The sequence below is a fragment of the Cnephaeus nilssonii genome (assembly GCF_951640355.1).
Source record: "Cnephaeus nilssonii genome assembly, chromosome: 11".
Taxonomy (NCBI): Eukaryota; Metazoa; Chordata; class Mammalia; order Chiroptera; family Vespertilionidae; genus Cnephaeus; species Cnephaeus nilssonii.
The window spans coordinates 35,914,571-35,941,455 of record NC_137082.1 but is presented as its reverse complement, the minus strand read 5'-3'; the positions used below and the strand labels follow the sequence as shown (position 1 = coordinate 35,941,455).

Genomic DNA, 26,885 nt, shown 5'->3' with positions numbered 1-26,885 from the left:
GGCATGGATTTCCTTCTAGGAGATACCAAAGATACAGATTTTACTAAAAATACATTGACCCCACTGAGGGGACTCACACGCCACTGAGGGAATGGACATCAATGACGGGACACAGACCTCATTTAGTTAAGACATGCCCTACTGGGGGGATAATATTTTACTGAAGCATAATAACCCCTGTGGACTTCACTAAGAAGATACTAGCTTCTCTGTGGGGAGAAAGGCACGAGCAGTGGGCACACAGTTCCAGGTATGGACAGTCACAGCTTTGGGCAGCCCTGTTCCTCTCCCCTCTCCAAACCTTCTCCCAAGTCCTAGGGCTGTTCCCAACACATTACTGCCCCCTTCTGTCTACAGGTATCAATGCATGTTCTGGGCCCATAATAGATTCCCCACCCGCCCAACCCCACTCGCCCCTACCCCCATCCTCAGTAGATTTTCAAACTGTCCTGGAGTGAAAGAGGGGGTGTATGCCCAGGGGCTTGACCAGCCCCCTCCCTCTCCCTCCCTGTGAACTGCATGAAGAAAGTTTGGACAAGAAGCCTAATAAAGAGTGAACCCCTCATCCTTGGAGATGGGAAAGTAGTGCAAGCTATAGTGTAGTTGGAATTCCTAAGAGTGGGATGAGATGAGAATCCACAAGATTAAAGACATGAAAATAATGATAATAATGGCATTTGCTGAGTAGGGCCAAGACCTACACTAAAAGCTTTCTACCTGTTACTTAATCCTCACAACAACCCCCTGAGATGGATACTATTAATCTCTCCAGTTTTCAGATGAGGAAACTGATACTAAAGAAGATTAAGTGTCTTACCCAAGATCACAGAGTTTGTAAGTGGTAGCACAGGAAATAGAACACAAACACCTAGACTACAGAGACCCACTCCCCACGCCCCCCACCCCACCCCACTCCTGCCATACCTTCGTGCCCATTGTTCCTTCCTTACAGCATTCTTTCCAGAACCACATCAGAAACTCTTAAAATGATGGTAAATATTTGGGTTCCAGAGACCCCCATCCCAGAGTCCTGAATCGTGCTCTCTAGAGTGGAATCTGGGCCTTTGCTCTTAGGGATCCTAATACACACGGAGTTTAGGTCAGGGGTACCAGAAGGGGTTGGGCTTGAAAGAGGAGTCTGCGACGTGTTGGGGGTCCAGTGAGGGATCCGACGTCTGAGAAGGGACGTCCAAAGGAGGGACGCAGTCTGAGGATGAAGCAGGTGCTGGAGGGGGGCAGGGGCAGGGGGTAAGGTCGGAAGAGGAATCTGGGGTCGGAGGAGGAGTCTGAGATCGGAGGAAAAGGATCTTGGAATCCAAGAAAGGGTCTGGGATCAGAGGAAGAACCGGGCTCGAGGAGAGGTTTACGGCCAGTGGAAGAGTCTGGGGTCTAAGGAGGATTCTAGCTCTAACTGGAAGAGGGGATTTGGCCCCCGGGCTGCATAAGGTGTCCTGAATCCCTAAGGTCGCGCTTGTAAAACGTGCTCTTCTCCACGATCTCCCACTTCGCGACCCGGAATTGCCCTCCGGCCTCTGCAAACACAACCCCCTCTCCACCTGCGCGCCTACTGCCAGCTGACAGCGCTGAGCCGGGCGGGAGCGAGTCAGACCCCGACAAGCGCTAGGGTGGGGGTGAGGCGCCCCCTCCCGGCGGCCCGGGAGCGCAGGCCCCTCCCACCCCACCCCCCACCCCCCGCACCACTTCCGGCAGGCGCTGCGCTGCTGGGGGGCGCGGGTGAGGATGGCGGCGGAGAACCAGGCCAGTCAGGAGAGCGCCCTGGGCGCCTACTCGCCTGTGGACTACATGAGCATCACCAGCTTCCCGCGGCTGCCAGAGGATGAGCCGGCCCCCGCGGCCCCTCTGAGGGGCCGCAAGGACGAGGACGCCTTCTTGGGAGACCCCGATACAGGTGAGGCCCGCTGCTCGCCCCCCCCCACACACACACCACCCGTCCCTGCCCCCCTGGGATGCTCCTGGTCCTCCATCTGCACCGAGCATCACCTCCAGCCTCCATCACCCGAATTTATTCCCTTCCTCCTGGACCTTTCTCTTCTCCTTTTTTTTTTCTGTTAATTATCTGATGGGGTTGGGAGTGCATCTTTGCCTTGGAGTCCTAGGATGCGACAAGGGAGAGTGATGCCAGAGACTGCAGTAGGAGGGATGGGGGTTACCTTTTGGGAAGAACCAACTGATAAGGAATGTTGGAGGGGAGATCCTGAGGCACAGCTGTGATCACCCAGAAGAGGCTTTTCTCTAGTCACAGAGAACAGGATAGAAGAAACCAAGTCAGAGATTGCAGTAGGATGAATAGAGGCTGGGTCTTAAGAACTTCCCACAGCCAGGGATTGTGGGAAGGAGTGACCATGGGGGGGAAGCTGAGACTCTCTTCATGTCCAGGGAGGGATAAAGAGAATATGATTCTGCCTGTCTGTATGTGCTGGGTATTGGGATACAGGGGGATGAACCGAATGACCTCTCAAAGTCCTTGGGGACCAGAGTGCCTTTGCTGCCCTGTGGTTTACCTCACCCCTACCAGAGCCATGGATCAGGCCGGGATGTTAGTGAGGTGCCCTAGAAGCAGGCTCCAGAATTTTACTGTGTTCTTTTCAGCCCTCTGCAGAGACTGCAGGGGTGGGAGTAGGGAGGGAGGAGACAGAGCTTGGGGGAGACCTGAGGGCCAAAAGCTCTCTGAGCATTTCTTCCCTAGTGCTCTCTGCTATCCATGTGGCCCAGCTCTATTCTTCATCCTCCATCCCCCATCCCTCTTTCCCTCAACGTCACTTCCTGGCATTAGAGCATCCTTCTGCTTCACTCTCTCTTCCTCCCAGTGCCTGCACTTGAGTCCTATCCCTTACCAGCCTGGCAGACCTTGCTTCTCTGGTTCAGCCCTCTCTAGCCTGGCCCTTCTATAGTTACTCCCAGTCTGACAGCCCCAAATTCTTTCCCCTTCCACAACTTTCTGGTTATCTGGCCCTGACCACCAGCCCCTGCCAACCTGACTAGACTATACCCCACCTGGAGGGGGTGTGAGGTGACAACAGGAAGCCTTATGGGCATCAAAAGTCAAAGCTGCAAATTAATTTTTTTTTTCCAGAGGGAGTAGCCCTGGAATCAGGAGGTATCAGGGAGAGGGGTGGGAAGATGTGTCCTGGTAGATACCAGTCTGAACCAGGTCCATTATTCAGGGTCAGGAGTACCAGTTCTGTCCCAGCATTGCCCTGATTCACTGTGTGACAATGGGCACACTTACCCTTGGCTTCCCCTTCCAGCTCAACTGGGAATGCCTATCTCTCCCAACCTAGAGATTGGAAACCCCTGTTTTCTCCTGGCCCCATATAAATGCATTTATCAAAACCTGTGTTATTTGTTTGTGTGATCTGTAATTACTCAATGTCTGTAAACCCTATGAGGGTGGGATCATGACTGTTTTGTTCACCATTCAACACAGTGCTAAGCATTCAATAAAAATTGTTGAATGGATAAATGAATAAGGAAGATCTCAGGATGAAAGAATGGCAGCAGAGGGAGTTCTCAACTCAGGGAGTACCGTGGTGAGTTAATACAGACTCTGCCCTAATCTGTACAAAAATCCAGACAAGTCCCCAGTCACCTGCCTTGCTGGGAACCTATACCTTATGCCAAGGTTGTGCACTAAGGTTCCAAGGAACTTGCCATCATACCTGTGTGGCCATTTCAATACCATGTCTCCAAGCACTGCTTCAAAGCCCCAAGACTCCTTTGGCCCAGCTGGACCAGCCTGCTGGCTAACGTGGCCTCCTATGTTCTCAACCTGGTAGTGCCACCTTGTGGCATTGCCCCATCCTCTTATCCAGAACCATGGCTGTGCCCAGCTAGCCTCTAGCCTGCCACACCCTAGAATCAAGTGTTAGGCACCCCACAGCAAATCCTGTGGAAAACAGAGATAGGTGCCCGGCCAACATGGCTCAGTGGTTGAGTGTTGATAAATGAACTAGGAGGTCACAGTTCAATTCCCGGTCAGGGCACATACCTGGGTTGTGGGCTTGATCTCCATTGTGGGGCATGCAGGAGGCAGATGATCAATGATTCTCTCTCATCATTGATGTTTCTAACTCCCTCTCCCTTCCTCTCTGAAGTCAACAAAAATATATTTAAAAAAACAAAAACAAAAACAGAGCTAGGGGATAACCACTCCAAGTTTGGAGTAATACTGTCTCTTCTCTCTTCTGAGCTCCAGGCCCAGGTGTTCCTCTCTATTCCAGGCATTTGCTTCCAGATAGATGTCCAGCAAGTACCTCACCTTCAGCATGTTCTATGCTGAACTCATCATCTCTTCTCCATATACCTGCTCTTCTCCCAATGTCATTCTCAATGAATAATACTGCCTTTCATCCAGTCTCCAATGTAGAAGTTTAGGAGCTACCCATCATCCCCCCTCTTCCTCTTACTTCCAAATGGTGATCAAATGCTCTTTGTCCCCCTCCTAAGTATCTTTCAAATTCCATCACACCATTCCTGTCATCATCACTGTAGACTAAGCCATTATTCTTTCTTATCTGTATTACCCATAGGCTTCTAGCTCTTCTTCCTGTCTCCTGCCTCCCACTCAATCCCAATCCATGCACTTCATATATATAATATATATATATATATATATATATATATATATATATATATACACATATATATATATGTTATTTTTATTGATTTCAGAGAGAAAGGGAGAGGGAGAGATGGAAACATCAATGATGAGAGAGAATCATAGATAGGCTGCCTCCTGCATGCCCCCCACTGGGGATCAAGCCCGCAACCTGGGCATGTGCCCTGACAGGGAATCGAACCATAATCTCTTGGTTCATAGGTCAACACTCAACCACTGAGCCATGCCGGCCAGGCCCACCCTGCACTTCTGATCATGTCACTCCTGGAGAGGGTTCAACAATCTTTAGTGATTCTCCCCTCAGGGAATAAGAAAGCCAGAAAGGACCTCAGTCTCCAGCCAAGATCTCTCTCCTTAGCTCTAGATTTGTCAAGTCGACTCTATTCAGGGTTCTTTTGTCATAAACTTGACTAAAACTGAGCTACATCTAAAAAGAGAATTTTATTAGGTAGCATAACTGAAAAGTTCAGGGGTATGGGGCTTTAGTCGTAGCTGCATGGAGGTGCCTAAAAAGGAATGGGCTTTACTCCATTTTTTGCTTTGCTTTGCTTTACTTTTTATGGGCTTCTTCTTCAGAAAGCTTCCCATTTTGTCAGGACAAGTTGCTCCCAGCAACAACAGGCTTACATCTTATTACCTTAGTAACCTAGATAGAAAGACAGCTTTCCCAATAGTTCCAGCAGAAAAACAAAGATTGAACCTAATTGACCTGGCACTGGTCATATGCCTGACCCTGAACCAATCACTGTATAGAAGTGCCTGTTCTGATTGGCTAGGCCTAGGTCATATACTTACTCTAGTCAGTAATGAGGGAATGAGGCATGAGAAAGGAAGTAGTATTATTTAAAAGAAAATGGAATGGGGAATGGTATCTAAGCAGAAAAAAATTAGATGGCTACTACGTCTGCTGCCTCCAGACAATTCTTGCTGGTTTTTCACAAATTCAGAATAGCTAAAATTAAACTCATCTTTCTCCCCAAAGACTTGTTTATTCTGGTCCAAAAACTAACCTTTTCACAGTGTCCTGCTGTTGCTCTTACATATCAGTAAAATCAATGCTATTATTGCCTCAGTACTTACACAGTAGGGTACTCAATAAATACTTCTGTTGAATAAATCAATAACTTAATAATTGGTGAAATAAAAAAAAATCTCGAGTAGCTCCATCTCTGATATCACCTTCATCTCCTGGTTTCTCATATCTGATTGGAGATAACAGATTTAACTTTTTGCACTCGAATGTCGAGTGTGACTCAACACGGTTAGCATTAGAATAAAGGAATCGAGAAAAAAGCAAGCGAGTGCAAAGGGTTAAGGGCAAGTACCTGGAAATATCAAACTAAAATTGCCTTGTAAGGTTCGTTTTTGAGGGGGGAAATGGCTCCTGATGACCTGTGGAGCAATGAAAAGGAGGTTTTTGAGTTACACAAACTCTTGGTTTCACCATTTATTTATTTATATAAAGCAGGCAGTATCACCTTTCTCGGCCCCAGTTTCCTCATCTTTAAAATGGAAAGAATGGGTCTATCTTATAAAGTTATGGGAACACTTCAATGAGGAAATGTATGTAAAGTGCCTGGGAATGCAGTCAGTCTCAATAAATATAAGTTCCAAATCCTTTCCTGAGTTCTTTTGAAACCTCTAGGTGCCAAAGAGAGTTCTGTGCCCAGAGTAGGTGTTTAACATCTGTTCAATGAATTCCAATTTTATTTACAGATTCTAGTACTGAGCATTAGACACAAGCATCATCAACTGAAACAGGCTTCCGGAAGACAATCTTCCTTTTTAAATAAAAATTTAAAAACAAATTACATGTTCATGGTAAAAATAAATAAACAAACAAATGAATAAACAAGGAATAGTGAGGAAAAGGAAAAGTTCCCTTCTCCATTGTTGTCTTCCTGTAATTTTTCCTTTTTATTTAAAGATACATGTATTAATTAAAATATATATATTGTAAAAATTTCAAACAAAATATTCTCCCACCCCACCTTTAGGATCTTTTCCCAAAAGTAATGACCATAAATAATTTCTAAGAATTATATATCTATATCTATATCTAGATATAGATATATATTAGTTTCTTATTTACATAACAGAAAAGTGTGGATTATGAAGGGCCTTGAAAAACAGGTCAAAGAGTTTAGATTTTTATCATGTTGGCATTGGTGAACCAATTTTAAATATTATCCCACAGACTTTTATTATTTTTTATTTTTTTAATATACTTTATTGATTTTTTACAGAGAGGAAAGGAAAGGGATAGAGAGCTAGAAACATCAATGAGAGAGAAACATCGATTCAGCTGCCTCCTGCACACTTCCCACTGGGGATGTGCCCGCAACCAAGGTACACGCCCTTGACAGGAATCAAACCCAGGACCCTTCAGTCCACAGGCCGACGCTCTATCCACTGAGCCAAACCGGCCAGGGCTTCCACAGACTTTTAAAAAGGTTATACTGCTAGTAAATGGTAGCAGGTGCTAAAAAAATATGTTTATTGAATGAATGCACTTTTATTTTTTAATATATTTTTATTGTTGATACTATTACAAATATTTCCCATTTCTTCCCCCTTTCCTCCCTCCTCCTAGCCCCTACACCCTCCCCTCAGCTCTTTACCACCCTATTGCCCGTGTCCATGGGATGAATGCACTTTTAAAAAACACATTGTGAGTACACCAAGGTATTAAGGTACCAAGCTAAGGACCTTTAGGACATTTAGAAGCCTGGGTTCAAGGCTGTTAGCACTCAGGAGAGGAACTATGGGATAGAAAGGGTCTCTCTCAGTCTTGTCCAAGGTTGAAAAAGAATGGAAATAACTTTGAGTGAGCACTTATGGGGTGCTTGGTATACATCACTTCATGGAATCTCTATACCCACCCAGCCAGTTAGGGATTAGTTCCATTATTAGGATGCAGAAAGTGAAACTTATAATTTGAAGTGACTTATCCATAGTAACTCAGCAAGTGAAGTGGCTTTCAAGTCTTTCTGCCTCCACTCCTACATCCTCAGATCCATTCTCGAGATAGCAGCCAGAGGGATGGTTTTTTGTTTGTTTGTTTTTAAATGTGTTTTTATTGATTTTAGAGAGGAAGGGAGAAGGAGAGAAACATGGATCGGCTGCCTCCTGCACACCCCTACTGGGGATTGAGCCCGAAAACCTGGGCATGTGCCCTTGACTGGGAATCAGACGGGTGATCTCTTGGTGCATGGGAGCACACTCAACCTACTGAGCGACAATGACCAGGGCCAGAGGGGTCTTTTTAAAGCATAAAACTGATGGCTTCACATTCTCGCTTAAAACTCTTCAATGGCCTCCCATGGCTGTTAGGTAAAATTCAAGATTTTCACTAAGCCAAGGCCCAGTGATCTACCCTGGCCTCTACCCCACTGCTCACTACACTGGAACCACACAGGGCGTGGTTATTTTTTTTCTTATGTGCCATTTCATTCCTACCTTAGGGCCTTTGCACCTGCTGGTCCTTCTTGCTGGAACACTACGTACTCACCGCTTGCTCTACATATGGGTGGCTCCTGCTCATCCTTTAGTTCTTAGCTTAAAAGTCACTTCTAAGCTCAGAGGCTGCTGAGAGGCTGTGGCTGATTTCCCCAGCTAAGCAGCCCCCAACACAAACCACTATTGTCTTATTCCATCCTTTTTATTTATAGCACCTGCCACAACTTGTAATTATGTACTCATCTGTTTACTTCTTTATTGCCTTCTTTCTCCACTGATCTGTGAACCCCAGAGGGCAGGAACTGTCTGTACCTTTCCCCTAGCATCTAACATAGGGCCAGAAACATAGCAGATCCTCCATATTGGTTGAATGAATGAATGAATGAATGAATGAATGAATGAAGCAAGGTTGGAAGCCAAGGTCTATCCACTCAGTTTAGGTAACTGCCTCCTTGCATAGAAGGCTGGGCCCAGCTCTGGGAGTATCTGGTTTCCAGGGAGGGTCCAACTCCCGCCTCTTCAGGAAGTGTTCTCAGTCCTGGGTCCTGGGTGCTCAGGAAATTTGGCCTAGGGACAGTAATCCAGCTGCCCAGCTGCCCAGCTGGTGGTCCCTGTCTCTTCCCAGCCCAGACTGCCACCCTCACCCGCCCTGGGGTGCATGGGCGTGGGTAGACGCTGGTGCTCTATATTGGGGTTTGTTTGACGGGAGTGCGGGGGTGGGGGGTGGGGGGTGGGGGGAACAGGATATAACCCCGACTGGAGGGCGGCAGGACGGGGGTAAGAGACTTCCGGACTGACACCCCCCCTCCGACCCCTCACTCCCACCTCCACTCCTCGCCCCCCCCCCCCTCCCCCCCCGCAGACCCGGACTCCTTCCTGAAGTCAGCGCGCCTGCAGCGGCTGCCGTCGTCGTCATCAGAGATGGGAAGCCAGGACGGGTCGCCTTTACGCGAGACCCGCAAAGACCCGTTCTCCGCCGCGGCCGCGGAGTGCTCCTGCCGTCAGGACGGGCTCACGGTCATAGTCACAGCCTGCCTCACCTTTGCCACGGGTGTCACCGTGGCGCTCATTATGCAGATCTATTTCGGGGACCCTCAGGTGAGAAGTCGCTGGAGAAGACGGTGGGAATTGACTGGCTGAGTGGTGGAAGTGGGCCGGGAATTGAAAAGGGGGAGGAGGAAGGTCCCAGGGGGAGGGGGGTGGCTCGGGTCTTGAGGGGGAGAGAGCAAGGAAGGGGCTGATCAGATAGGAGGCACTGGAGGTAATGAGGGAAAAGAAGGTAAATAGGGGTGAATCCAAGGAGGCAAGAGGACAGGGCTCCCACCAGCACCACCCCACCCCACCCCCCGTGGAGGTTCTGGGGTTAGTGGAGGTACCCTAGGGAAGCAGGGGGCTCCTACTGTCCCCAACTAGCCCCTTCCCTCTCCCAGATCTTCCACCAGGGTGCCGTGGTGACCGATGCTGCTCGCTGTACATCGCTGGGCATCGAGGTGCTCAGCAAACAGGGATCTTCTGTGGATGCAGCTGTGGCAGCAGCCCTGTGTTTGGGAATCGTGGCTCCGCACAGTTCTGGCCTGGGCGGGTAAGGAGCTCCCCACTGTGGAGGTTGGGGTGCCCCAGGTCTAATTCCCTGTCCTGGTCTGTAGACCTCATGTGGGGGTCTCCAAGTTTGAGCAGAGAAACAGATGGGCCCCAACTCCTTGCATTTGCTCTTTCTACACACACAGTTTTATCCCTTCATAATGTCAGAGGAGGTGTTTTCAAAAGCCTTTTCTTTTTAAAAAAAAATTTTGGAAAATGATGTTGTAAATTGTAACATGAGGTGCACAGGTAGGGGTATACTGTAATTAATTAAGGCAGCGATACTTAAACTTTTGGGCTCACAAATCCCTGTGAGTCTGATGAAAGCTATGGACTCTTTATGCTCCAAAAATACACCCCCCGCTAAGAATTCTTAAAACAGAGGTGACAAATTGACCACCCAGGGGCCATACCCAGCACACAGACAGGTTTGGTTTGCAGACTTAAATTTTTTTAAATGTGTTTCCTATTGTTAAAAAGTTGAGAATTTTCAACATCTCTTGAACCTGAAGAGACCTGGTAACACGGTTCCCTATGACTGCAATGATCTGGACCTGAGTAGAAGCTGCTTCCCATTCTGTGCCTCCTACTTTGCCACAGTGCTACCACTCCTTAGTTGCTGGGCTGCGGGCCACCATCTCAAATGCTACCCCCATCTCAAATGGAAACAAGTCACAGAAAAGGGACAAGCTGACAAAGTCCATGTCTTGGTTCCTGTAAGACCAGTCTTCCAGACCCTACCAAAAAATCCCCCTTTTGTTTTTGCACAGTCTGTTCTTACATAATTCAGTCCTGGGAGAGGGAGTGGAGGCATACCAAGGAGGCAGGTGCAGGAAGCTGGCAGGGGTCCAGCTATGGTCTGGGGCGGGGGGGAGAACATCCTGCTCTCCCAGTCTCTGTTTTTTTTGTGTGTGTTTTTTTTTTTTTTAAATCAGGGATTAAAGTCTCCAGTGACAGGCTGAAAGAGGTCCTTGAACTCTGGATCCCTGCCTTGTGGTGCGGCTGAATCTCTGAATCCCTGTTGGGGAGGGGGCTCAAACACTTGTCTCCTGATGACAAACTAAGCCTACAGCCATCACCATTGGGAGTTGACGGGTGGCAGGTTAACTGTTCAGAGGGGTAGCATCTTTTCATCACCACCGGCCCCCTTCTGTGTCTTTTCCAGTGGGGGTGTGATGCTGGTACATGACATCCGACGCAATGAGAGCCACCTAATTGATTTCCGGGAGTCTGCACCAGGGGCCCTCAGGGAAGAGGCCCTGCAGAGATCCTGGGAAACCAAGGTGGGGACCCTGGCGAGAAGAAAGTATCCCGAGGGGGGGGGTTCTCTCCCTTCACTGCCCTTCTTCTAACCCAAGCATTACTTTGCTGAGTATTTGCTATGGAGGTGAGGAAATGAGTTGAGCAGGATGCTCTTAGGTTATGAGGGAGACAGGCAACTCCCCAAATAAAATAGTGAACAAAAAATTCTGGATGGTGGATATCAGGCAATATAGCAACATCTTAACTTCTGTGGCAACCTTGCCTATCTGGCACATAGAAGGAAGAAAAAAGGCCACTGAGCAGCCTGAGACCTCAAAGTTGCTGCACTATCACTCACACATCCCACTCTGAGCCTGTTGACTATAACTTCCCCAGCCCACAACATGTTGGAAGATTAGAAAGGAACTGCTAGAGGAAAACCCACTCACTGTCCATTGAGAGCAAAGGCAGAGATAGAATAACTTGGAAAAATATATATTTAGTGCAGAGGTAAAAGCCAAACACACACCACAGCTCATAGTAATGGTGGTATGATAATGAAAAGGTAAAATGAAGGTCTCTTGCCCACTATTTTAAAAAGCAGGAATAGGTATAAGCCAATGAAGACAGGTTCCCATCTAAATTGGTTATGTCCTAGCTCTTAAAAGGATTTGCTTAATTTATAAGTCCCTCAATTATGATAGCTAAAGGAGGCCTTTCTGCATTTGCTGATAGGAAGTCAGGGAGATGGGAGGGAGGATGCCTGCTGGGACAGCTTGTCCCTCCTCTAGGGTACTTGGCCTATGTCTCTCCCCTGTGCCAGCCCCCCCATCCCTGGCTTGGGGCTCTGCAGAGTTCAGCCCAGCCCCCCCCCTTCCAGTGACCTGGTCTCCTCTCTCCCTCGCCTGCCCGCCTTGCCCAGCCTGGGCTCTTGGTGGGGGTTCCCGGAATGGTGAAGGGGCTACATGAAGCTCACCAGCTCTATGGCAGGTAAAGACCCTCCCCCTGGGGACCAGGGGCCCCTGCCTGCACTGCTCCTTTGGTGGCCTCCTACCTTCCTGGATTATTTCCTTCCAAACTCCCCCTCCTAATATCCCATTCCCTTGCCAGGACTCTCCTTCCCAGGAACCCCTCCCCCACCCCCCGGAACCCTCCTCATCCCCCCAGGACCTCCTCCACCCCCTTCTCTCTGCCCCCCCACTTCCCAGGCTGCCATGGTACCAAGTCCTGGCCTTCGCAGCAGCTGTGGCCCAAGATGGCTTCAACGTAACCCATGATCTAGGTCAGTGGGGCCTGGGGGTCAGGGGAAAGGCATGCGGTTGATGGAGGGGGGAGATACGACCTCTGAGATTTGGGGCACAAACCAGAAAGCACCTCTCTTCCAGTTTGCTCCTCAGATCTCTCCCACCCTTATCAGGAGGCAGACTCAAATGAGAAGATCTAGAGAGGCCCATATATACCCTACCTCCCCCATAACAGGCTCCTTGGGGGCTGGAGCTTAGGGCCAGACACTCAGCCCTTATTCACCCCACCTATTATGCATCTCAGCCATTGGGTCCAGACCTGGCAATCCCTGCCCAGCCTCTTGTCTCTGCCCATAGCACGTGCCCTGGCAGAACAGCTGCCGCCCGATGCATCTGAGCACTTCCATGAGACGTTCCTGCCATCGGGCCGCCCACCACTACCTGGCTCGCTGATGCAACGGCCTGACCTGGCCATGGTACTGGATGTACTTGGCACCTACGGCCCCGCTGCCTTCTATGCTGGTGGTAACCTCACGCTGGAGATGGTGGCCGAGGTGAGCACGTGGAGAGCCCCTCTGCCCCAAAGGACCCTACTGCAGGGACATCCTTTCCCCACTTCCTTCCCTGGATTTCTCTCTACATATATTTACTTGAAATTCTAGAATAGGCAAAACTAACCTCTGGTGATAGGAATCAGATCAGCGGTTGTTGGAGTGGGAGGGCTTGACTGGAATGCGGGAGGAAGAACCTACTGGGATGATGGGAATGTTTCGTCTTGACTGAGAGAGGTAACTTTGGGCTCCCCAGGGCTGGTGCCAACCTGTGCAGAGGCCTGTCCTGCCCCTCCCAGGCTTGGTGGAGAACCGGGATCAGCCTCAGCTTCCCTGAGCCCACAACCTCACCCTGCCCTTGGGTTTTCTAGGGATTGAGCAAAGGGCCTCCTTCATTGGAACTGAGGGGATTAACATAAGGGCTTACCAACTAACCCCAAAGAGTCTTAGTCTGAGGCAGTAATTGGTTTTAGAACTATTGTCAATAGTTGAAAATTCCTGATGGAAAATTATGTTCAAGATAAGGATACACAGACCAACTCAGTGGTTCTTTCATCTGTGCAATAGGGTGATTATATCTATCTCTGCCATACAGTTGTGGGAGCTGAATAGGTCCATCACTTATTCTACATCACAAAGTGCCTGCTCTGTGCCAGGTCCTGTGCTGAGCACTGGAGATATGGATGTGGTGATAGAAGCCACCTCAGATGGACTTAACTGGAAAGTCCAGCAGAGTACTGGCTTTAGGTCGGCTGGACCCAGGGGTTCCATCCCCATTGTCAGGACTTGGTCTATCTCGCTCTCTGTCTCATGACTCTACTTTCCTCTGCTTGAATTCACTCTCTGTCAGATCCTTTCCACACCTGCTCCCATCAGCCATCCTTCCAGTATGCCATCCCAAGGAAAGAGCATTTCTCATTCCAGTAATTCCAGCAAAAGCCTCAAGGTTATGTCTCATTGGCCTGTAATAGGTCTCATGACTATTCCCAAGCCAATCACTGTGCCATGAAAACAAATGTTCTGATTAACCAGACCTGCATTGTGTATCCTCTCCTAGAGGTGGAGAAGGGGATGAAGGAGACTCTAACAAAGACCATCAGAACTTCAAGTTAAAAAAAACACAAAGTTGTCAAACAAAGGAACACACACCAGCCAAGCAATTCAATGTATAGTTCACTGGGGGTGGATTAGAAGTCAGAGGTTTCAAGTACTAAAAAAAAAAAATGGAGGACATTCCTAGTGTTATGCTAATTTAGGGTTGAAAATTAGCATGCTGGATAGTATGAAATGAGCCCATTGGTTTGTACAAGATTGGTTCACTGGTCAGTAATTGGTTATGTCATTCCTACCGGGGCCATCCATGGTTTTGTAGTGGCTTTAGTTATTTGTAGTGAAATGCAGAATTCAGTTTGATATCTCTCAAGCAAGTGCTGCTGTAAGTGAAAAATCTTCCTTTCTCATAGGCAGAGAGGGCAGTATACACAAAGACATAGAGTCATGAGTTCAGGAACTGCAGGTCACCCAGAGCTCACTGGGGAATAGCAGGACATGAGGTGGAGATGTAGGCAGGGGCCAGATCACAAGGAGCCTTAAATACTGACCTAAGAAGGTCATTCATAGAATGTACCCAACACAATGTCTTGTACATAGTAGGTGCTTACTCAATGTTAGTGCTTTTTCCTCTTCCTTTTTCCTGGGGTACCCAGGGCTGATGGGGTCCCTAAAGGTCATGATGAGAATTGCAGAAGGCACAGAAGTTATAAGCATCTGATCTGTCTGTGATAAAACATATACCACAGGCCAAATCCACATGCTCACTGTGTGGTGTGTGGCTCAAAGTGGTGGTGGGGGCATTCTCTCCCTTCCAGGCTCAGCATGCAGGGGGTGTTATAACTGAGGAGGACTTCAGCAACTACAGTGCCCTCGTGGAGAAGCCTGTGTGTGGCGTGTACAGAGGTGACTTCTCTCCCAGTTCCCAGGGTCCCCACTCAGGAGAATCCTCCCAGTCCATGGCTGTATGCTTTTGGCCTAGAGACTCCATCCCATTAAACAGGAGAGAAACTGAGGCAGTGAGCTGCCTGGACAGCTAGCTAATGAAGCAAGCCAGAGTCAGCCTACCTTCTGAAGTAGTCTTGGAGTCAATTATCCCAAGTATTTAGGGTATGGGGAGGGAGGTCTGGTCAAAGGGTCAGGCCTAGAAGTTGGGGTTCTAGCCATATGTTTTCTTGATTTGGGCTCTCTGTTGTCTTGTCCCATTCCTGGTCCCACTCTCAATGCCCTACACATCCTAAGAACTCATAAGACTAAAGTCCATCTAAGCTTCTGGTTATAACAAACTTTTCAAGACAGTCATAGACCTCCCTCTAATTGTGCCCAAAGGAAACTGAGGGCCCACGGAAGGAAAAGAACTAAACCTGTCAAATTCAAAACCAATGATAAACCCATAAATTCAAGTTTATGACATCGATGATGTCCATGTTTGTTGAACCCAAAGTGGTAGGCTCCTAGGTCCCTAGGAAGGCTCATAAGTTGTCTTTCCTCTAGGACAGTGGTCGGCAAACTCATTAGTTAACAGAGCCAAATATCAACAGTACAATGATTGAAATTTCTTTTGAGAGCCAAATTTGTTAAACTTAAACTTCTTCTAACGCCACTTCTTCAAAATAGACTCGCCCAGGCCGTGGTATTTTGTGGAAGAGCCACACTCAAGGGGCCAAAGAGCCGCATGTGGCTCGCGAGCTGCAGTTTGCCAACCAAGGCTCTAAGAGGCCCAGATTACTTCAAGCCCCAGAAGAGACTGTCTCTGAGTTCAAGTTTCCAAGCCTCAATCTCCAGCCCAATTCCTCTACCAGAGGCAATGTCATATGGAACAGAGAAAGAGCATAGCTAGGGAGCCAGGAAGACCTGCCATTCACCTTGAACAAGTCACTTCCCACTCTGAGCCATGGTTCCCTCCTTAAAATGGAGATAATAGTGCCTACCTCTCAAGGTAGCCATGAGGATTTGATGAGATGATGTTGGAAGTTGCCCTGATCAGAATGGGCACTGAATATGTATTTGATTTTCCATTTCTCCTTCAAGCCTGTATTCTCTTGGCAATGCCAGAACCTTGAGTACTCTAGGTTCCACTTGTATCCTGTAAACTTGGACCAGCTGCCTCTCTGTGCCTCAGTTTTCTCACCTATAAAATGGGAATGATAAAAGTACCCATTGTGAGGATTAAGTGAGTTAATTAGTTATGGTTTGTGTTATATCAGATATTATTATTCCTTTGGTGTCCAAACATCTAATAACTAGAGCCTTATATAGGAAGAGGAGGTTGCTGCTCCCAAGAAGTTTCAGGGGTGGGACCATCAGGGGCCCTGAATAGTATCCTGCCCTATGGTGGTGGGCCAGGAATCTGAACATCTGGACATCTGTCCCTGCTGTGCCTTCATTGAAACTCCGGGCAAATCATATGGAAGAGGAAACTGAAGACCAGTGTTCTGAGTTGGAGTCCTGGCCCTGTCCTTGACTCGCCATGTGAACTTGCATGTGTCCCTTTGCCTGTCACCACTTTTTCCCTATCTGATGAGGGAGTTCAGTGCTGTGGTCTCAGTCTATGTGATGGTGGGATATGGAGATGCCTTGACTGTCCCTGCCATCTGGTCATTTCCTGTCCTTTCAGGCCACCTGGTTCTCAGTCCCCCACCCCCGCACACAGGCCCTGCCCTCATCAGTGCTCTCAACATCCTCGAGGGCTTCAATCTCACCAGCCTGGTCTCCCGAGAACAGGCTCTTCACTGGGTGGCAGAGGTAAGGCCAACCCCTCCATTCGACCCTGTGTTGGGGGACACTGAAAGTGGGGGGATGGGGTACTGCCATGGGCAGGACTAAATCCCCTCCAAGTTTTCTCACACACAAGAATTCTGGGTGTGGGTACTGGGAGAAGTCTGGCTGCCTCTGCCATACCTCTGCTCTGTTTTCAGACCCTGAAGATTGCATTAGCCCTGGCCAGCAGACTGGGAGACCCCATCTATGATTCTACCATCATTGAGAGCATGGATGACATGCTAAGGTGGGTCCCGTGGCAGGACCCTGGGGACTGGACAGATGGTGGTGGTGTGGGGAAAGGATCAGGTGTAAAGCAGCTGATAGAAAAATAGGCCTGAGGTCCCAAGTCAATTCCAGCTCAACCCTAACTCACAATGTGGCACTGATTGCTTCTCCTTGCACCTCAGTGTTCCCATCTGTACAATGAGTTGCTCTACTTCATATGGCTCTCAAATTTTTTTGACCCTAGCAGGGCACATTTATGGGCCCATCTGGTCCTCCTTTTGAGTGGACAAAGAAAGCCTATTAACAATGAAAAGAGTCTCCAAGAAAATATTGGAGGTGGTGGAGATTTTTATTAAAATGTATCTATATTAGCAGGATAACATAATAGTAAAACTGTGGGCTCTTGTCAGACGGACTAAGTTCAAATCCCAGAGTCTCAGCCTATGCAGCCTTACCCTCTCTAAATCTGTTTCTACAAGGGGGCCTGACAATAACGGTGCCAACCTCATGGTTAATTGTAAAGACCAAGCAAGGTTATACATACAAAGCATTGAGCATGTTGTCTGACACATAATAAATATTCAATAAATATCATCATTAGTATTAATTGGCAATAGGGGCAAGCATGGTTACCATTTAACTGCTACTATAACTGACTTAAAGGCTGGCTGAGGGAAAATCAGAAACCAAAAATATAGTTAATGTAAATTTGTATTTTCATGATTTCATAAATTTGCTTTTAAGGTCAATACATATTTAGTTCTAAAACACACGCACGTACCTATATTAAATCCATTCATCAATAAAAATTTTTAAAAATACATTTTTATTGATTTCAGAGAGGAAGAGAGAGGGAGAGAGAGATAGAAACATCAATGATGAGGGAGAATCATTGATCAGCTGCCTCCTGCATGCCCCCTACTGGGGATCAAGCTTGAAACCTGGGCATGTGTCCTGACCAGAAATGGAACGGTGACTTCCTGGTTCATAGGTCGACATTCAACCACTGAGCCACTCTGGCCAGGCCATCCAATAAATATTTATTAAGGGCTTACTATGTGACAAATCTTTCTGTGTCTTCAAAAAAAATTCTAATAGCAAGTAAAGATTCTTGTATACAAACCTTCCCCCACAACCACGCCCCGCCCCCCCCATACACACACACTAAATTCTTAATGAAACTTAATTTTGAGACTACAAACATCAGGTTAAGTGAATTCAGTTTGATCATGTCAAAACAAATATCTTCTGAGCATTCACTATACCCTATAGGTACTTACATAGAAACGATTAAATGAGTAAAGTCAAGTAACTAAAAGATTCTTGATTTAGGCACTGAATAAATTAAAAGTTGGCTCTAGAAGAGAATCTGAATAACACCTAAATAAATTCACTCGGTTCAACAACTATTTCCTGAATATTTCCTATGTGCTAGGAATACGTAATCTGTTCTCTGGAACAGACCAATGGGGGAGGCAGATATTGATCAAATAATCACACAAACAGACATCACAAAGAGTGGTAAGTGGAATGGAATGAGAACTTGCTGTGTGTTCACCTCCTACCCCATGTCTTTTCAGCAAGGTAGAGGCTGCCTACCTCCGGGGCCACATCAATGACTCCCAGGCAGCCCCTGCCCCACTCCTGCCTGTTTACGAGCTGGATGGGGCTCCCACGGCTGCCCAGGTGCTGATCATGGGCCCTGACGACTTCATTGTGGCCATGGTCAGGTATGCAAGTTCAGACTCCACTTGGCACAAGAGATCATCTAGGTGGGGGCTGGGCAGGCGTGAGAGTGGGCTCAGGGTTCACCTGGCCCCAATCTCGGCCCCCAGCTCCCTGAACCGGCCCTTTGGCAGTGGCCTCATCACCCCCTCGGGGATCCTACTCAACAGCCAGATGCTGGACTTCTCCTGGCCCAACAGGACTGCTAACCACTCTGCACCCAGCCTGGTAGGGTCTTGCTTCCCTCCTACCCTGGGGACTCCAAGGCTAGGGAGGATGTGTTACAGTATGGCTGCTCCTCCCTCCCTATTTCCTCTAGGAACTTCTATTATAAAGAAAAGGAGCCCAGACAAGGTGTTTACTTCACCCCAGCCCAAGTCTGGGGCTTGGAGCCTGGTGAATCCAAAGAAACCTTGTCCCATTCTGTCAAGGTCTGATTGTGTGACCTGGGGAAAGTCTTGTCCCCTCTCTGGGCCTCAGTTTCTTCTCACCTGTATAATGAGGATACTGGCCTCTGATTGTATGCTTTAGGTACTTTCTAGTACTAATTGTCTATGGCTGTGTAACGCTGAGCTGATGGGGTTCCCCCCTATTGCTGGGCGCCAAAGGAGAAAGGAAATAGGAATGATTGTGTAGTTGGAGGTCAGCACTTTTACACCCTGCAAGCTGGGGCCCTGGCAGGACGAAGACAGATGACCAGGGTGGAGATTATTCTGTTCATCCCCATAGTCATCTTTCTTGGCTTGGCCCCTCCCCTGCCTCAAAACTTAGTGGGTTCACTATCCACCCCAGTTATCCAAGGACCCTGACCATTTCACATATAGCAAACTGTGGCCTGGGGAGAGACCCGTCTCCAATGAAACCTGGACCTGTGGGAGATGTAGGGGAGGGAGAGAGGTTGGAAGAGTGGTGGAGTAGTCCTTTTCCTATCTCACCCTACCTCTCATCTCCCTTGTGGCCTTGGTCCTCTGACAACAGGAGAATTCGGTACAGCCAGGGAAGCGGCCACTGTCTTTCCTGCTGCCCACTGTGGTCCGGCCGGCAGAGGGGCTCTGTGGAACCTACCTCGCCCTGGGGGCCAATGGAGCTGCCCGGGGCCTCAGCGGCCTAACCCAGGTGAGGTTTCCTCCATGGCAGGCCTTTTGTGGCCAGGAGCCAAGCTGTGGCCTGCAGACGCCTTCATGTCTCTTGCTTATTTTCATCTTTTACTCACAGCAAACAAGGGCTGGAACTGCTTTGTGGCAGGCCCCTCCTGGGCACTAAGGAGATGGGCTGTGCTGACTTTCTTAGTGAAAATGTAGCCCTGAAGCTCCCTGTCTTCCCAGGTTGCAGGAGAAACTGCAGGGCCCGTGGAATTGAGAGGTGATATGGCATCTGGACTGCCTGAATTCTCTCAATCTCACGTTCCACCATGCTCTACTCAGCATCTGAATAGAGAAGCAGCCCTCTTTAGGATTTGCTTTTGAAAGGAAGGGTCTGCTACACTCCAAAATGCCTCACTACAATTCCACAAATGTCTTGAGCACCTGATATATGTGCCAGGCACGTAATTTGGCAGGTGGCGAGTTAACAAACCTGAGCTTTGGAATCAGACGCCCCTGAGTCCCAGGCCAAGTGCTGCCAATTTCCAATTGTGTGATGTTGGAGAATTCACTTAACCTCTCTGAACCCGTCTCCTCATCTGTAAAATAGAGATAAAAATAGCTAATATGTACAGAGTTATTACTACCGAATTTTCCGGCGTATAAGACGACCTTTTAACCCAGGAAAATCTTCTCAAAAGTCGGGGTCTTATACGCTGGAAAATACGGTAACCCACCCATCATTTGGCAATAACTCACTTTAATTCTAAATTGTAAATACCATATTTTCCGGCGTATAAGACCCCCGACTTTTGAGAAGATTTTCCTGGGTTAAAAGGTCGTCTTATATGCCGGAACTGCTTTGTGGCAGGCCCCTCCTGGGCACTAAGGAGATGGGCTGTGCTGACGGTAAGTACTGGGCATGGTGTTAGGTGTGTTAATTCTTTTAACCTTCCCAACTTTGGAAGGAATCCTTATTTCTATTTCATATATATATAAAAAAACAAAAACAGAGGCCCAGAGAGGTTGAAAAATTAGGTCCAGTTTAGTAAGAATGGGCAGGCAGTTGGTTCCAGAGCCTACCCACACTCCAAACCAATAAGCTAAAAGTACCCACATTGTGACCTAGACTATGCCCAGCCATTAACTCTGTCCTGGCCAGGGACAAGGGAGGTCAACCCTGGACTGGGAGACTGGATGCTAGCAGTGCCTCTTCCCTGGCTCTCTCTAAACTCTGGAGTGAATCACTTTTCTTCTCTGGCCCTCATTTACCCATCTGTGAAATGGGGACAGTCATCAAAGGTCTGCCTGTCTTCTGGGACTGTTGAGAAGCTCAAATGACACTCCTGGTGCAAGGAATCTAAAGACTAAGGAGTCTGGACCAGGAGGAAGGACCATAGAGTCCTAAACCCCCATCTCTGGGGTAGCCCTGACTTCTGCCCTTTGGCTGTCTGCAGGTTCTGCTGAATGTCCTGACCTTGAACCGGAACCTGAGTGACAGCCTGGCCCATGGCCGCCTACACCCGGACCTGCAGTCCAACCTCCTACAGGTGGACAGTGAGTGTCCCCATGGAGTAGGCACAGGGCCTGGTAGAGAAAGAGGCTCCTCCCAAGGGTGCCCCTGCCTCAACCAGCACCAACTCCCTGCCATTGAAAGTTTGGTTTCTTCCAACTAATTCCTAACAGTACAAGATCTGGGGGATTAGAACCATCCTGCCATTTCCTGGCTGTGTGGCCTTGGGAAATTTATGTCTCCACTCTGAGCCTCAGTGTTCTCATTTATAAAATAAGATGCAGTTGTTCATTCTGCAAACCATTAATTCAGCAGTTTGTATTGAGTATCGACTGTGTGCCAGGCATTATCTTAGATGCCAGGGATACTGCATTTACAGGCAGACAGGAAAATAAATTAACAATAATAATAATAAGAGAAAGCAAAATAAATGCCCTACAGAGCATTAAATTAGGATAATGTATGTATAGGGCTGACTCGATGATTGAGGGAGGCCCCTCTTTGGAAACATTTAAGCTGTGATCTGAAGAATGAGAAAAAGCCCACCGTGCAAAGAACTGGGACTTTGTATGCCAAGGGAACAAATGCAAAGAATTCAGGGCAAGAATAGGCTTGGTGTGTTTTAGGAGTAGAAAGGAAACAAGAGTGAGTGAGGATGAGATGAGATCAGAGAGGCAGCAGGGGCCAGGTCATGGACCTTATAAGTTATGGTGAGGAGATGACTTTCCTTTAAGAAGGACAGGTGCTTAATTTTGTAAATGGGAAAGTATGTGAACCTTTGGGGAGTTTTTATTACAACAGGCAATGTATTATACAAGTCTAAAGGGGATATATATTGAATGAGACATGGTCCTTGCCTGTTCAGTGTCATTATCCCCATTTTATGGAGAAAGAAACTGATACCCACAGAGGTTATAAACTAGTCAACGATCAGCTAGTAAGTGGCAGAACTGAGAGAACACCTGGCTGATACCAAAGACTCGGTTCTTTTCTGCGTGGCTCTAGTATCTCCTGGATTGAAGCATGTTAGAAGCCACACACCTACATCCTCAGCAGTCACACCCTATAGTTGACTGGTGACACTTTGGATCCCAACTGATGGATTGCTTGAAAATGAATTCTGCTCAGCCAATATCTTCTGGTTTCTATCAAATGCGAGGCTTTTTTCTATGTTACTTGGGTGTGAGGGGGCTCATCCTAGCCCTCCTGTGAGGGGCTTACAGTCCTAGACATGGGCATGAAGAGTTGAGGCTTGGTGAAGGAAAAGTTCATCCACCTGAGGACTCTGGGAGGCTTTACAATAATAACTGGTTGAGCCTTAAGTATGAGCAGGAATTTGGCATGTGGAGGTAAAGAACATTGTGAATAGCCCTGACCGGTTTGGCTCAGTGGATGGAGCGTCTGCCTGCGGACTCAAGGGTCCCGGGTTCGGTTCCGGTCAAGGGCATGTACCTTGGTTGTGGGCACATACCCAGTGGGGAGTGTGCAGGAGGCAGCTGATCGATGTTTCTCTCTCATTGATGTTTCTGGCTCTCTATCCCTCTCCCTTCCTCTCTGTAAAAAATCAATAGAATATATATTTTTTTAAAAAAAGAACATTGTGAATAGGGGAACTGCCTGTGCAAAAGCCAGAAAGAATGGGTCAGAGAGCAGCCAAGAGGTCAGTTGGACTAGATACATTGTTCCCCAAATTTCAGAATTTATCCATCACTTTCATGACTTTTGCCACATTTATACATCTTCTAAACCATTATTTACACAATGTGTCTATAAACACATTTAACTTAAATGTATTTTTAAAGTAAATCTTTTATCATAATCCCAAATGGAAAAATGGCATTATATGCCACAAATAGACAATAAGTAGCTATAAAAATAAAATATTTTTAGGTTTTAGTTAGATATTGTTGCCCAGAGAAGACTCTCAGGGCTGCTCTTTCTGTTAAAGAAAATTATTTTGTCCCATTTGGGAAAATAAGACAATATTTTTGTTGAGGAGCAGTGGGAGGTGAAGTTATAGGGCTTATCATGGAGGTCCATGTTAAGAACATGGACTTTATCCAATTGAGTAGGGGAGGGATATGACCTGATTCGTTTCATATAGGGCAGGTGGATTGTAGGGAGGAGAATTTAAGTTGGGGAAATATAAGAAGGACCCTGAATAATGGAACAGCAAGAGATGAAGACCGGAAATTATGCAAGAGGGTGAGGACTTATTAATTTATCCAGTAAAGACTTGGCTTAACATTTACTCTGTCCTCACCCAGTTCTAGGCTCTGGGGATCAATAATGAACAAGAAAACACCCCTGCCATTAAAAGGCTTATAATATAGTGGAGGGAGACACAGTAAATAAATAAACAAATACAGGTAGCATTAAGTACTTTGAAAGAAAACAAAGCAAGGTAAAGATAACATGGGCTGATGTTTTAGTGATGAGAGAAGTCCTTGAAGATTGGAATGAAGTAAGGGAGGCAGTTTTGTGACTCTCTAGGAAGAAACATTCCAAGCAGAGAGAAAGCAAGTGCAAAGTCCCTGAGATAGGAGCATGTTTGGCTTCTTTGATCGACAGCAAGGAGGTTAGAGCAGAGTTAAGGAAGAGAGTGGAAGGAAGTGAAGAGAGGAGTTTAGGGAGATAGTGAGGACCCAGTTAATGGTGGGTCTTAGAGGCCTTGGTAAGGACTTTAGATTTTATTCTAAGAGTCATCAAACTTGTTAGAGGGGTCCAGCTGGCTCAGTTGTTGAGCGTTGACCTATGAACTAGGAGGTCCTGGTTCAATTCCTGGCCAGGGCACATGCCAGGGTTGCCGGCTCAATCCCCAGTAGGGTCATTTAGGAGGCAGCTGATTAATGATTCTGTCATCATTGATAGAGGGTTTTGAGTGGGGGAGTGATATGGTCTAATGGTTTTAAAAAGACTCTTGGACTACTGTGTGAATAGGCTATAAGGAGGGCAGGACTGAAAGCAGAAACACCAGTTAGTGGGCTATGCAGTAATCCTAGCAAGCAATGATGGCAGCTTGGCCTATGCAGGTGGAGATAAGACCCCAAAACCCCTTTTCCAGTATTAAGAATGACTGTACATTATGGATCACTTACTGTATGCAAGGCTCTGAACTCAATGCTTTCTGTGTATTATATCCTTTAATCCCTGCAACAACTTTATATACTGTAGTAGGTTCTTGGATAATCCCTATTTTAGGCATGAAGAGACTGAGACTCAGAGAGGTCAATCAATTTGACCAAGGTCATACACCTCCTCAGTGGAGCATCCAGGACCAGGACTCAGGTCTGACCATAGGACTCCTGAACTAGTGCTCTGAAAACTCTGAATGTGTGTATGTTGTGGGGTGGTTTTCAGGTGAGTTCACTGAGGAAGAGATTGAGTTCCTGGAAGCGAGGGGTCACCACGTGGAGAAGGTAGATGTCTTATCCTGGGTCCATGGCAGCCGGAGAACCAACAACTTCATCATCGGTGTGAAGGACCCCCGGAGTCCAGATGCAGCTGGAGCCACCATCCTGTAGAGCAGCAGGGTGGGGTGGGGGTCTCTGCTCCCCCCGCCTTTGCATGTTCCTAGAGTCCTTCCTTCTCCCAGGTTTGGTCTTAGGAGGACCCCCGGGATGCCCCAGATCAGGGGCCAGAAGGGATGCTTACCAAACCCTTCCCCAGAGTAACTGGAAAATTCTCCATCCAGAGGCCTGTGGTGGTGGTGGTGGTGGTGAGTGTCAGTGTTCATATTAGGCAGACAGGACCTTGAGGAGTCAGATTATCTGTCTGTCTCCTTTCCCTCAGCCATGCTGGCCTTGAGCTTAGGGATGTGCTTGCAAACCCTTCTCAAGGGTCCTCACAACCCCAAAATCTCCAATCTGGCCTTACCTGGGCCTTGTCTTCCAGCTCCCTTCTCTTGTCCTCAGCCTCATTTCTTAAATGACTAGGATTTTTTTTTTAATGGACCATCCTGGGAGGTTCCTCTCTTCCTCCCACCAGGTTGAGGCAGGCGCATTGTATCTGGGGTCCAGGGTATGGAATCCCTAGGGGTGGGGGTGGGAACCAGCTCAGGGGCTTCCATTTGCAAAGGGGAATTAAAGAAAGAATATTGCTTAACCATGGCTCTGGCTTGATTTATGTTTGGCTGTGTTGAGAGTTGAGTGAGAGACCTCGGTTTACCTTGTCCCAGTAGCCCTGACTCCAGGGCAAACTAGAGTCAATCTTATGGGGGTCATAATATCTGCCATCTATCTAAGACTTGTATTATAAAAATTATAAAGTAATTAATAACTACTAGTATAATTATAGATGGCATCTATTGAATGCTTTATGTGTGCCAGGCCCTATGCTAATTTTATTTAGTCTTCTTTACAAATCTCATGAGGTAGGTACTATGCCCATTTTACAGGTGGGAAGCTAACAAAAAGAGGTTAAGGGACTTGTCTAAGGGTCCTCATGTATGAAATGGAAGAATTGGGATTCAATCTCAGGATGTCTAACTCTTAATTTGTGCTCGTAACCTTTTGTACATCTACTAGGTGAACTACTTGTTATAACATATATTGGTATACAATATATATAAGACAATAAGTACCTTTTATACATTATGGCATTCATGCATGCATGTATCCATGCATTATAGTCCAGGCACTTTGTTAGGCACTGGAGATTCGGCATTGAACAAGAATATTTTTAAAAAATATTTTTTTATTGATTTCAGAGAGGAAGAGAGAGGGAGAGAGAGAGAGAGAGAAACATCAATGATGAGAGAGAATCATTGATTGGCTGCCTCCTGCACACTCCACACTGGGGATCAAGCCTGCAACCTGGGCACATGCCCTGACCAGCAATCGAACCTTGACCTCCTGGTTCATAGGTCGATGCTCAACCACAGCCACGCCGATCAGGCTAACAAGAATATATTTTATGGGTTTGCAGTTTACAGGGGGAATAAAACATTTAAGAAATAAGGAAAGATAATTAGGGTAATTGCCATCACAAGAAGCTCTATGAAGGATGCTATGAGAATGGATACCAGGAAAGTTCATCTAATTCAGGGGTGGGGTGGGACCAGCAAAGATCTCGAGGAGGTGATGAGGGTGAGTAGGATCAAAAGAAGAGGATGAGATGTGAGATGTGAGAATGTAATTTTAGGCAAAGGGATCAGTATGTGCAAAGGTCCTTAGGGATGTGCTTGCAAAGAATGTGTCATGTTAAAGGAGGTGGAAGAAAGCCATATATTCTTCCTACAGCAGGGGTTAGTCAACAAATGTTTTCTGCAAAGGGCCAGACAATAAATACTTCATGCTTTGAGGTTGTATGTTCCCTCTAGTAACTACTCAACCTTACTGTTGTCATAAAAAGCAATCATAGACATTATGTAAATAACTGGCTATGTTCCCATGAAACTTTATTTTATAAAAACAGGGCCCAATTTAGCCTAAAGAGTAGTTTGCTGACCCCTATGTTAGAGCATACTGAGAGAGGATGATGGTATGAGACACTCTTATGAGGCATGTATTAATCTCCCCATTTTACGGATGAGGAAATTGTTACTCCAAGGCGTGAAGTGATTTGCCCAAAGTCATGTAGCTGGTAGTTGGCAGATCTGTGATTCAAAAGCAGTCTTTTTTACTCCAAAGATCATGGCCCTCTCCTCTCTTAAAAAACCTTTATCTGGTTACAGATGTAAGTATTATTTGAATATCAAAGAATCCATAAATATATGATGTAGATGATCCATGCCCTAAAAATCTCAACTTTCCAAAAACCCAATAATTTAATATACATACCCAAACTCCTTTTTTGTAGATATAACATATT

The 26,885-nt window shown here is 47.0% G+C and overlaps 1 protein-coding gene across 3 annotated transcripts; it reads left to right on the top strand.

The window, feature by feature from the left end:
• Positions 1 to 1,740: 1,740 nt before the first annotated feature.
• GGT7 (gamma-glutamyltransferase 7) lies at positions 1,741 to 25,014 on the top strand (the record flags this gene model as incomplete). 3 transcript variants are annotated; one of them, XM_079784612.1, is made up of 15 exons in its annotated part: positions 1,741 to 1,909; positions 8,961 to 9,196; positions 9,529 to 9,680; positions 10,845 to 10,962; positions 11,844 to 11,911; positions 12,130 to 12,203; positions 12,523 to 12,719; positions 14,585 to 14,672; positions 16,384 to 16,511; positions 16,685 to 16,773; positions 18,335 to 18,484; positions 18,590 to 18,707; positions 19,458 to 19,595; positions 21,019 to 21,111; positions 24,435 to 25,014. In XM_079784612.1, 15 exons carry the CDS (start codon positions 1,741 to 1,743, stop codon positions 24,495 to 24,497), a joined length of 1,881 nt encoding a protein of 626 aa, XP_079640738.1. In that variant the 3' UTR covers positions 24,498 to 25,014. The 3 variants fall into 3 exon arrangements, with proteins under 3 accessions (XP_079640738.1, XP_079640736.1, XP_079640737.1); XM_079784610.1 differs by having other exon boundaries at positions 21,019 to 21,118; XM_079784611.1 differs by lacking the exons at positions 1,741 to 1,909; positions 8,961 to 9,196; positions 9,529 to 9,680 and having other exon boundaries at positions 10,908 to 10,962; positions 11,802 to 11,911; positions 21,019 to 21,118.
• Between the last annotated feature and the right edge of the window lie 1,871 nt (positions 25,015 to 26,885).